This window comes from Chiloscyllium punctatum, chromosome 48, assembly GCF_047496795.1.
Source record: "Chiloscyllium punctatum isolate Juve2018m chromosome 48, sChiPun1.3, whole genome shotgun sequence".
NCBI lineage: Eukaryota > Metazoa > Chordata > Chondrichthyes > Orectolobiformes > Hemiscylliidae > Chiloscyllium > Chiloscyllium punctatum.
In genome coordinates, this window is record NC_092786.1 from 49,741,024 (window position 1) to 49,753,733 (window position 12,710).

Below are 12,710 nucleotides of genomic sequence, written 5' to 3' on the forward strand. Positions count from 1 at the left end.
AATACCCTACATGAGTCTAGGGTGTGGGATTGCACGTTAGTAATCCATAAAATTGAAAGTAGGAAATATTTTCTCCCATCTCCAATTGGTCTTTCTGCCTTGCCCTTTCAGTTTCTGAGTGGTACTTGAGTTTGTTGAATGTATTCTGTGAAGCTTTTGTACTGTGATTAAATTGTTTTGCATGGAAATACATAAATTCTCATGTAAGACAATTTATAATGTGCCATCTTATTTGGCCATACATTCATGCAGCCTTGTTCTTATTAACGAAATTTACAAGCCAGTAGGAGATTTTAAAATATTAATTATTGGAAAGTGAGCATCAATAGCAAGGCCAATATTATTCCCTATTCCTCAGTTTTTTGGTAAAACTGGATGTCTTTTTTAGTCATTTCACAGGGAATTAAATATCAATCATTTCTGTGTGGGACTGGAATCAAAATTAGACCAGATGGAGTAACGATGACATGTTTCCTACCCTAAAGACATTACTGAAGCCAATGGGGTTTTATAACAATTCAACAGCTTAATGGTCGCTTTTACTGGTACTATCTTTCTATTTCCAGATGATGTAAACTGAATTTAAGGCTTTGAAACTGCAGTTTCATAGAACATAGAACATTACAGCATAGTACAGGCCCTTCGGCCCTTGATGTTGCGCCGCCCTGTCATATTAATCTGAAGCCCATCCCACCTACACTATTCCATGTACGTCCATATGCCTGTCCAATGACGACTTAAATGCACTTAAACTTGGCGAATCTACTACCGTGGATTAGTGGTGCTGGAAGAGCACAGCAGTTCAGGCAGCATCCAACGAGCAGCAAAATCAACGTTTCGGGCAAAAGCCCTTCATCACTACCGTTGCAGGCAAAGCATTCCATACCCTTACTACTCTCTGAGTAAAGAAACTACCTCTGACATCTGTCTTATACCTATCTCCCCTCACTTTAAAGTTGTGTCCCCTCGTGCTGTTCCCATACTTGGAAAAAGGCTCTCCCTGTCCACCCTATCTAACCCTCTGATTATCTTGTATGTCTCTATTTAGTCATGATTTGGAGATGCCGGTGTTGGACTGGGCTGTACAAAGTTAAAAATCACACAACACCAGCTTATAGTCCAACAGGTTTAATTGGAAGCACACTAGTTTTTGGAGTGATGCTCCTTCATCAGGTGATAATGGAAGCTCGATCGAGCCCTCCACTATCACCTGATTAAGGAGCGTCGCTCCAAAAACTAGTGTGCTTCCAATTAAACCTGTTGGACTATAACCTGGTGTTGTGTGATTTTTAACTCCATTAAGTCACCTCTCAACCTCCTTCTCTCTAGCGAGAACAGCCTCAAGGCCCTCAGCCTTTCCTCGTAAGACATTCCTTCCATACCAGGCAACACCCTAGTAAATCTCCTCTGCACCCTTTCCAAAGCTTCCACATCTTTCTTATAATGTGGTGACCAGAACTGTACACAATACTCCAAGTGTGGTCCTACCAGAGCTTTGTAAAGCTTCAGCATAACCTCCTGGATCTGAAACTCAATCCCTCTATTAATAAAGGCCAAAACACTGTATGCCTTCTTAACAACTCTGTCAATCTGGGTGGCAACTTTCAGGGATCTGTGTATATGGACACCGAGATCTCCCTGCTCATCTGCACTCTCGAGAATCTTACCATTAGCCCAGTACTTTGCATTCCGATTACTCCATCCAAAGTGTATCACCTCACACTTGTCCACATTAAACTCCATTTGCCACCTCTCAGCCCAGCTTTGCATCCTATCTATGTCTCTCTGCAACCTACTACATCCTTCGTCACTATCCACAACTCCACCGACCTTAGAGTCATCTGCAAATTTACTAACCCACCCTTCCATGCCCTCATCCAGGTCATTGATAAAAATGACGAACAGCAGTGGACCCAACACCGACCCTTGCAGTATACCGCTTGTAACTGGACACCAAGATGAACATGTTCCATCAACTACAACCCTCTGTTTTCTTTCAGCAAGCCAATTACTGATCAAAACTGCTATATCTCCCACAATCCCATTCCTTCGCATTTTGTATAATAGCCTACTGTGGGGAACCTTATTCAATGTCTTGCTGAAATCCATATACACAATATCAACCGGTTTACTCTCATCTACCTGTTTGGTCACTTTGTCAAAAGTCAATAAGATTCGTTAGGCACGACCTACCCTTCACAAAACCGTGCTGACTGTCCCTGATCAGATTATTCTTTTCTAGATGGTTATAAGTCCTATCTCTTAGAACCTTTTCCAACACTTCATTTTCAACAACTGAAGTGAGACTTACTGGTCTGTAATTACCAGCATTGTCTCTACTATCGTTTTTGAACAAGGGAACCACATTTGCTATCCTCCAGTCCTCAGGCACTATTCCTGTAGACAATGATGATTTGAAGATCAATGCCAAAGGCTCGGCAATCTCTTCCCTTACTTCCCAGAGGATTTTAGGATAGATCCCATCCGGCCCAGGGAACTTGTCTATTTTCACACTCTGGAGTATTTCTAATACCTCTTCCTTGTGAACCTCAATCTCTTCTAGTCTAGATGCAAGTATCTCTGTAACTTCCTCGCCAACATTTTCATTTTCATTTTCAGAATTACTAGACTGGTAACTCATGCTAATATCATTGGAACAAATCAGAATGAAATCAGGCCATTTGGCCCTTTGAACTTGCTCCACCAGCAAGGTCATGGCTGATCTTCGACCTCAACTTCTCCTTTCCTCTGAATCCCTTGTTTGACATCCATTCATCCATAAGGAGGTGGAAACTCTGAACTTCAGTCAGGTCAAATGAGATCACATGCTGCATTTCTTCTGATACCAGAACAAGTCAATCCTGGCAAAGTAAAGTCTGCCATAAACTGCCAGCCATGAGGTTGTTCCTTGCTGTTGGTGAGCTTGATCTCTGCTGATAGTTTGTTTGCAGGGCTGACATCTACAATCGAGCTTCTAAAACCACTTAATGTAGCAGTGGCAAATTCCTGCCCGCTGGTCTTGTTGCTGTTTTAATTTATCCAACCTTTTTGTGATTTGATGTTGAAGGTCCTCATGTCCCCGCTGATAATATCCTTGAATTGAAGCCTTAGGCATTGCTGATGTCTAACCTTTGGTGTACTTCCCTATATCCTTGGAGAGATGGCCATCTTCCATCCTCTGTACATTCCCAAGCCATCCTTCTATTCCATATCCCATAACCCCTCTGAACCCCCAACAATCTATCAACCTCTATCCTCAATATATTCCAACAGGTTTATTTGGAAGTACGAGCTTTTGGAGTGCTGTTCAGGTAGCTAGTGGGGCAGGATCATAGGACACAGATTTTGTAGCGTCCTATGAACCTGCCCCATTAGCTACCTGATGAAGGAGCAGTGCTTTGAAAGCTTATACTTCCAAATAAACCTGTTGGAATATCACCTGGTGTTGTGTGATTTTTAACTTTGCCCACCCCTGTCCATCACTGGTGCCTTCACATCAGGTCTTCAATATATTCAGTGATTGAATATCTACAGCTCCCTGGGGGTAGAGAATTCCAAAGATTCAGAGCCCTTGTCACCTTGTCTAAGTCCTAAATGGCTGTTCCTTCTCCATATCCTTAACCAAAACAACAAACTAAAACAAAGTCCTGCGGATACTGTTGGAAGAGACGCAGATAATGCTGGAGAAACTCAGCGGGTCTGGCAGCAGCATCTGTGGTAAGAGATGTTCTGAAGAAGAATTGTACTGAACTTTAAACATTAACTCGGTGTCTGTCTTCTCTGATACTGCCAGACCTGCTGAGTTTCTCCAGCAATTTGTAGCAAAACAACCGCATCTTTCATCTATAATGTATCTTTAGTACAGAAGTAAAACCAGTTCCTGTATAGAGGGAAAACCAAAAGGATATGCTGGGAAAGTATGACCAAAAGCTTTGTTGAAATGATAGGTTCAAAGGAGGCTTAAACATTTGGACAGGGAAATGGAGAAAGATTTATGGAAGGAATTTCACATTGTCTGATTGAATGATTAAAGACTTCATTAACTGTGGTGGGGCAAAAGGACTGAACTGACTGTAGGCCATTTGGCCCATTAAGTATACACCAACCCTCTGAAGAGAATGCCACCCAGACACATCTCCTCTACCCCATCCCTGTAACCCCTCACATCCCATGGGTAATCCACCTAGCTTGCACCTCCCTGGACATAATGGACAATTTAGCATGGCAAATCCACTTTTCCTGCACATCTTTGGATTGTGAGAGGAAACTGGAGCATCCACAGGAAACCCATGCAGAGACAGGGAGAATGTGCAACTTCACACAGACAGTGGCTTAAGATGGGAATCGAACCTGTGTTTCTGGTGATGTGAGGCAGTAGTGCTAACCACTGGACCACTGTGCAATATTTTCAATATGATAAATAATATTAACAAACACTCAAATGCTTTTCTTTTTGCAGATATCGATGATTGTTCTTCCCAACCATGTATAAATGGAGGACAGTGTGTGGATCTGGATGCAGATTTCTCATGTCATTGCCCGTCTCCGTATGTGGGGAAAAGCTGCCAACACAGTGAGTGTTTGTGCTATTCATCAGGTCATAACCTGCATGTTGGGTTGGACATTGGATGGCACTGTGGGTTGGGCACTTGCTGTTTCATTTCTAGGATCTAGGTCAAAATCCAGAGTGTTGACTTGCACTGTTCTTGACCTGGAAATAATTCATACTGACCCTTTATGTCTAGTCATGAGGGTTTAATTCATCAGAACTGACCTCTGTCTGCACCAAGATAATCCTGCTCCTGTGCCTGGTGCAATGCAGCAGCACCTGCTGAAAGTTTTGCAGGAGTCAGGTGCCATTGAGGACAGGATTGAGTCCAGCTATATGAAGCCATCTGTTGCCAACCAGCCCACTGCCAGTTAGTAGCTTGGCTTTCAGTGTGACAAATTAGCTGAGGTACTGGACAGTGGCATCACTTGTGGAATTGTGCCCCAGTTTCAAGAGAGGTGGGGTTGATACTTTGGATGAGTGACATGCAGGCAAGGGAGGCAAACAGAAGCTTAGAGAAGCACATTAAATCCGTACTAACAATCCTTTTTGTGGTTATTCACTCAGCTGTGCTTTATAGGGTAAAAACAATGACTGCAGATGCTGAAAACCAAATACTGGATTAGTGGTGCTGGAAGAGCACAGCAGTTCAGGTAGCATCCAACGAGCAGTGAAATCGGGCCTATAGTTTCTGCCATATTTTGAAAATTCCTTCATGACAGTAGGAAACTAATGAGGCCCATTCTCCTAAATTTATTGTGAATTACCTGCTACCAAACACACACACACACACACACACACACACACACCCGCTACCCTCTCATCTGCAAATTTCCCTTGTGAATGAAATCTGATCAGGAAGGAATCTGCCGTGGTGGAGTGGTGGGGGGGTTGGGATTAGGAGGAGACAGTTTACTGAGACAATGGGTTGTTACCTTTGCAAGCAATTGGAATGTAGAGCAGCCTGGATGAGAAAAGAAACTTCCAAGAATTAAGTTGTTTACCTGCCCTTTCTTACAGCCTCTGGTAATATCCTGTCTTTTCACACAATAAAAGATTAGGTTGACATTGGGCGACTCCCTTGCTCAATGTGCTCGGAATAACCCGACAGGTTATGAACATCCCAGCAAGGAGTCAAACCAAACACTGCAGATGCTGGAGATTGGAAACAAAAACAGAAATTGCTGGAGAAACCCAACATCTGTGGGAAGAAAGCAGAATTCTGATGAAGAATCACCAGACTTGAAACATTAACGCTGCTTTCTTTCCAGAGGTTCTGCCAGACCTGCTGAGTTTCTCCAGCAATTTATGTTTTTATCCCAAAGAGGAAGCCCAGATTCATAGCACTCTCTGAATCCAACTTAATTTTGACACCCCCCCCCCCCCACCCCCCCCATTCACCCCTAACCTCAGAATGCCTTCCCTACCCTATCATCTTCCTTTTCATCTATCAACATCATGTTTTCTAAATCCAGGCTTGGCAATGCATAATCACTACTGCTTCCTCCAGCTGACTCTCCAAACTCACTAGAATGCTGCTTCATTGCCGAAAGCGTGCAATCTGGGGTTTGTCAACGAGTCTTAAGAAATCTCACTCCTAGCTATTCACTGGTTTCCCCTTAACTTCTTTGTTTCAGCTTGTGCAAGTGCATTGGGAATGGAGGGAGGAGCAATAGATGACCACCAGATCTCCGCCTCCTCACTGCACCTTGGATTTCTCGGTCTGAAGCGCTGGCGCCCAGAGCTGGCACGACTCAACAACAAGGGGATTGTGAATGCTTGGAGCATGGCAACCTTTGACCTTAATCCCTGGTTTCAGGTACTGAGTCCAAGTGAATATTTCCACAGTGAATGAGATGAACAGGTCCGTGATGGGGTTTGGATACAATGGGCAAACCAAAGCTGTTCCCTTCAACTGATGGTATTACAGGGGGTATGGAGTACCAGGTTTAACGTTTCAGGCAAGGTGATTAGGAGGAAATGAGAAAAACATTTTTTGATGATGAGTGGTGATGACATGGACTCTGTTGTCTACAGGATTGGTGGATACTGAGATTATTAATGATTTCTAAAGGCGCTTCAGGGCTACGAGGAGAGAACAGAGGAATACCACTGATGGGATTTTTCTGTGGAGAGGTGTCATGGAGCAGATGGGCCCAAGGGCCTCCTTTTGCGCCAAAATGATTCTGGGAGGCGGAGTACATTTACAGCCCCCAGGTGGACTTGTTTTTGGCGGGTGGAGGTTGTCATGTAAAATAAGACAGGCACCCAACCCTCCTTCCCACCCCAGCTCCCCTCCCCAGCCATCCCCTATAATCAGGCTGGGTGAGGCATCAACTTACTGAGACTTATTTCTGGATTAGTGGTGCTGGAAGAGGGCAGCAGTTCAGGCAGCATCCAAGTAGCTTCAAAATCGACGTTTTGGGCAAAAGCCCTTCATCAGGAATAAAGGCAGTGAGCCGGAAGCATGGAGGGATAAGCTAGAGGAGGGTGGGGGTGGGGAGAGAGTAGCATAGAGTACAATGGGTGAGTGGGGGAGGGGATGAAGGTGATAGGTCAAGGAGGAGAGGGTGGAGTGGATAGGTGGAAAAGGAGATAGGCAGGTAGGACAAGTCTGGACAAGTCATGGGGACAGTGCTGAGCTGGAAGTTTAGAACTAGGGTGAGATGGGGGAAGGGGAAATGAGGAAACTGTTGAAGTCCACATTGATGCCCTGGGGTTGAAGTGTTCTGAGGCGGAAGATGAGGCGTTCTTCCTCCAGGCATCTGGTGGTGAGGGAGCGGTGGTGAAGGAGGCCCAGGACCTCCCCATCCTCGGCAGAGGGGGAGTTGAAATGTTGGGCCACGGGACGGTGTGGTTGATTGGTGCGGGTATCCCGGAGATGTTCCCTAAAGCGCTCTGCTAGAAGGCGCCCAGTCTCCCCAATGTAGAGGAGACCGCATCGGGAGCCTTATATCTGAGACTTATATCTGACCAATTAAAATGAACAACCTCAGCTTCTCCAATCTACACAACAGAAGTCACCTATCTCTAGAACTATTCTCGTGATGATTCTTCTGCACAATATTAAGCCATCAAATCCTCCTGACTAGAATTAGACACAGTACGCAAATTGAGCCCAAGCCAGTGCTTAATAAAAGTTCTTCATACTTGTTCTGTCTACATCATGCTTGCTTAAATAACCCAGGATCCCATGTGCCTTTTTCGACATTTTCTCAACCTTGAGAATTGAAGTCTTCAGCTTATATTACCTCTCAGGTTAAAGGCTTATTTCTGCCTCTGCTGCCACAGTAAGGTAGACAGTGGAAGGCCATGAAGGGTGGTCAACCTGATTTTCATTATCTCTTGTGAAAAGGCAGAAAGAAAGGGGGTATGTCCTTTTGGGCAGGGTGTCCTGTATGCCTGTGTAGTTCTCCCAACACAAGATGTTATACTTGGCTTTCTAACTACACACTCCCCTCCACCCTGGCCTCCAAAACCTAAACCAGCAGCCTCTTCCTTGAGGCCACTCACCCCTCTCTACCCAAAAAGGCCTCAAATTACCTTTCTGGATTAGTGGTGCTGGAAGAGCACAGCAGTTCAGGCAGCATCCAAGGAGCTTCGAAATCGATGTTTCGGGCAAAAGCCCAAACGTCGATTTCGAAGCTCCTTGGATGGTTTCCAGCATCTGCAGTCATTGTTTTTACCTCAAATTACCTTTTGTCTGGTATCCATACTGTCTTTGCCTTGGGACTGCCTGCAATCTCAGCAATGGCCACTATGGAGTACTGGCGCTGTGAGGACTACTCAGCTGCTGACCAATCGGATCATAGAATCCCAACAGTGTGGAAGCAGGTCATTCGGCCCATCTAGTCCACACCGACCCTCTGAAGAGCGCCCTGCCCAGATCATCCCACTATCCTATCCCTGTAATTCCCATAGCTAATCTACCTCATCTGCACAACGGGAAGAAACCAGAACATCTGGAAGAAACCCATGTAGACATGGGGCAATTATGCAAACACAACACAGATAGTCACCTGAGGGTGGAGTTGAACCCAGGTTCCCAGCGCTGTGAGGCAGCAGTGCTGACCACTGAGCCATTGTTTCACTCAGATTGACTGGTAACTCCCAGGAATAGGACCTCCCTGAGGGATCAATGACCCACACTGACCTTGCCATAGCTGTCCACAGAGTATTGTCACTCCACATCAGTCCTTAAAACTCAGAGCTTACAGGAAACCTTTCAACTGAACAAGGCATGTTGATACTCACAATGTCCTGCCAATTACAGAGCAGTGGCCAACAAAGCCAGTGAAAGGTCAGATTGTACCATCAGACACAAGACAACGAGTCAAAGGAGATCACCATCAAATTTTATGCCGCTCTGGTGAAACCCCTCTTTGAGTATTATATAATACTTCGAGCATGGAAGCAAGCTAATTAACCCAGTGGACCCTTAGTGTTTATGCTTCGGATGAGCATCCTCCCATAGTTGTCATCCGAAAAGAACATACTGGACAAGCAATCACTTAGGCCTTTCATGTGCCCTCATGGCATCTCCACACTGGGCATAAAACACTGCTGACGTTACTGCCATGTACCTTCCGTACGACCGTGTGGCTCATGAAAACTCTATTGGCTTTATAAAACACAATATAGCTTGTTTACTAGCTTCTCTGTGAAGGTGGGGAGGCCTCTAATTTCAGGACCTAGTTATGTTCTGTGTTCTCTGGGACTGCTGAGAATGATGTCAGATTACCAATCTGATAAGTTTACATGTACATGGAATGGGGCCTGCCCAAATGGTCCCCATAAAATTTAGCCCAGTGACTCCGATATTGAAGGGGACAGATTTGATGCATTTGGTGTTGAGTCACTCAGAAGGGAAAAGCCAAGTCTGGGATTCCCCTACAAGCTAGGGTGTTCTATTACCACAATATTTTCATTTCCTTGACAGCCTGATCCCCACCCACTGCATCTCTTGATTAATAGATTTGGCTTCTCATCAGGAAGGGAGCATTTTGGAGCAGACAAATGGCCCAGGTTAAAAGCCTATGGCTGGAGGTGGGACAACGGGAGTCTTCGATCCTTAAAACTGGGATGTGGATGTGAACCCCACTCACAGGGTCTGAGAGGAAGGCCTCTGACATGAGGGAAAAGGGTGAGAGTCAGGGGCTGTGATGAGGGAGAGAGAATGTATTCCTGCTCATTCTGATTGGTGAACAGTGTGATGTACAGATCTTTAAAGTTAAAACCTCTCACCTGATTCCACATTGGATGCTGCCTGAACTGCTGTGCTCTTCCAGCACCACTAATCCAGCATCTGGTTTCCAGCATCTGCAGTCATTGTTTTTACCTCAAATTACCTTTGTCTGGTATCCATGCTGTCTTTGCCTTGGGACTGCCTGCAATCCCAGCAATGGCCACTATGGAGTACTGGCGCTGTGAGGACTACTCAACTGCTGACCAATCAGATCAAAGAATCCCAACAGTGTGGAAGCAGGTCATTCGGCCCATCTAGTCCACACCGACCCTCTGAAGAGCGCCCTGCCCAGACCATCCCACTATCCTATCCCTGTAATTCCCATAGCTAATCTACCTCACCTGCACAATGGGAAGAAACCAGAACATCTGGAAGAAACCCATGTAGACATGGGGCGATTATGCAAACACAACACAGATAGTCACCCGAGGGTGGAGTTGAACCCAGGTTCCCCAAGAACCCAGGCAATGCCTCAAATTGATGGACATTTCAGTAAGGAGGTGGGTTGTCACATTAAGTATGGTAATGAACCTCAGTACTGCCATTTCCTCTCATTGTCTAATCTTTCCTACCAGGTCATCTAGTTCCTCCACTGCCAAACTCAGGCTTCACTTGAGGAGGAGAATCCATAATTTTTGCTTCTTCAGAGCTGGGTGGAGTGATTTCTTTGCACCTGCCACTTCTGAATTCAAGGGCCGAGTTTCAGTACAGTAACTTGCTTCGAAGGACAATGCTTTTTGTTTGTACTCATGACTTTTGTTTTGGTTTTTCAGGTGAATTTGCTGAGAAGGATGCAAATTACTGGGGTTGTCACACAGGGTGCATTGGCACTGGGGTCTCCAGAATATATCAAAATGTTTAAAATTGCTTACGGCTTTGATGGAGTAAACTTTATCACCATCAAAGACAGCGAAAACAACAAAGACAAGGTAAGTGCAAATGATAGCTATCTCCATGAATGAAACTTTCTCAAATGGCCTTAACTGACAGAGTGTTGGGTATAGGGTAGATTCTCTGGTCAAAAACAATATACAGTTTGTTCTGATATGACGCGATAGTTCCGTTCCATGTGATTCCGCGTCATAAGTTAATTGGTAATAGCAGCACCATTTAAACCAATGGGACCAGAATCGCTTTATAGTCAATACAGGTCAGGAAAGTTTGTGTTCTGCAAATAATGGTCTAAGTTCTTCCATTGTGTTATAGCCAATTCATGTTGAAGAAACGCATGTTATAGCAGAACCAACTGTATGTCATCGTATTGCGGAAAGGTTCAGAGGCAGCTCCGTTAATCAGTCACATTTGTGCATAATCCTAAAAGGTAGTCAAACACTGAGTATAATAAAGGGGGATGGTTGCTTGATGGCCCAGTTGGTAATAATGCTGACCTGTGTGAATGTTTATATGTGACATTAAACCAAGTCTTTGTGTGTCTTTTTGAGGTGGATACATAAGATCCTGCGGCAACAGATATGGGCAAAGTTAGTCCTGCAGCCAACATCCCTAAATGATTTTCTAGTCACTAACATTTCTGTTTTTGGGAGGGTGCTGTTCTCATATTGGCTGCTGCATTTCCCACATTGGTTGCTGCATTTCAAATATTTCAACAGTGATTAGATTTTTAAAAAAATGCTTCTTTGGATGTAGAGGATGCCCTGAGGCTATGAAAGTCGCTAGATGAATGTAAACCTTTTTAGGTTTACTGGATGTTCCTAAGCTTGGCTTTTCCCATTTGTCTGATCTCAGTGGTCTAATACTGGGCGGGGTTGGATGTAACATTTGCTTAATGTTGGGCTAGAATGGTGAAACCTCTGGTGTCCAGTCAATGACCATTTAGTTATTGCTTGAAGGTGGGGGTCAAGAGTAGCTGTAATGTTGTCTATGTTCGTAATGTCTATGAGGTCTCATTGTCTAAGTTGACATGAAATGTCATTAAAGAAGGTGAGGTGATACAGAGCAGCATTCCGTTTTGGAACTCTGTATGAAGTATCAGAAGAGAGAAAATATTTAAGGGAGAACCAATTCTAATAGCATTCTTGCTGGTGTACAGACATATCAACGTTTCTCCAATTTGCTGATTAACTATTATGATATATAATACTTTTCCTTGTTCTTGCAGATATTTACTGGAAACCGCAATAACAATGAACAGAAGAGGAATCTGATTGATCCACCCATCATTGCCCAGTACATCCGCTTTATTCCTGTGGTGTGTCAGAGGGCTTGCACCCTGCGCATGGAGCTGCTTGGCTGTGAACTGAACGGTAAATCTTAGATCAGGAGTAGTTAAGGTGGAATGAAAATGAATACATCTGGAACGTAGCCCCAGGGGTGAGAGCAGAATGCAAGGGGAGATAATATGTCTGTCCAAAATACTTGAGAGGAGGTAGGTAATGGAAAATATCCCCCATATTGCCTATCTATTCAGGCATCAACGCAGGAAATAGCTTTAAGGAGAAAATATTGATTCATAATGTTCTTGTGGTGTAAAATGGAATGTTTTTCTGCATTATTTAAATTTTTAGTTTTTGGTGTTGTTTATGACTAAAAGAATAACCATTTTAATGTTGGTGGTGTATGCTCAGACAATGAAATGTGGTGAGCATGAGATTGGTGGTTAAAATTATATTGTTGTTGATCATAGAGTCAGAGAGTCCTAGAGATGTACAGCATGGAAACAGACCCTTCAGTCCAACCCGTCCATGCCGACCAGATATCCCAACCCGATCTAGTCCCACCTGCCAGCACCCAGCCTATATCCCTCCAAACCCTTCCTATTCATATACCCATCCAAAAGCCTCTTAAATGTTGCAATTGTACCAGCCTCCACCACATCCTCTGGCAGCTCATTCCATACACTTACCATCCTCTGCGCTAAAACGTTGCCCCTTAGGTCTCTTTTATATCTTTCCCCTT

At 44.3% G+C, this 12,710-nt stretch overlaps 1 protein-coding gene across 4 annotated transcripts in view; it reads left to right on the forward strand.

Moving 5' to 3' along the window:
* The window catches only part of LOC140469009 (lactadherin-like), a 92,935-nt gene that overhangs the window by 66,445 nt on the left and 13,780 nt on the right, over window positions 1–12,710 (forward strand). For all 4 annotated transcript variants that reach the window (XM_072565184.1, XM_072565185.1, XM_072565186.1 and 1 more), the window contains 4 exons: window positions 4,460–4,573; window positions 6,187–6,368; window positions 10,568–10,723; window positions 11,914–12,058. In XM_072565184.1, coding sequence (XP_072421285.1) covers window positions 4,460–4,573; window positions 6,187–6,368; window positions 10,568–10,723; window positions 11,914–12,058 — 597 coding nt within the window. The remainder of the gene's footprint in view (window positions 1–4,459; window positions 4,574–6,186; window positions 6,369–10,567; window positions 10,724–11,913; window positions 12,059–12,710) is intronic.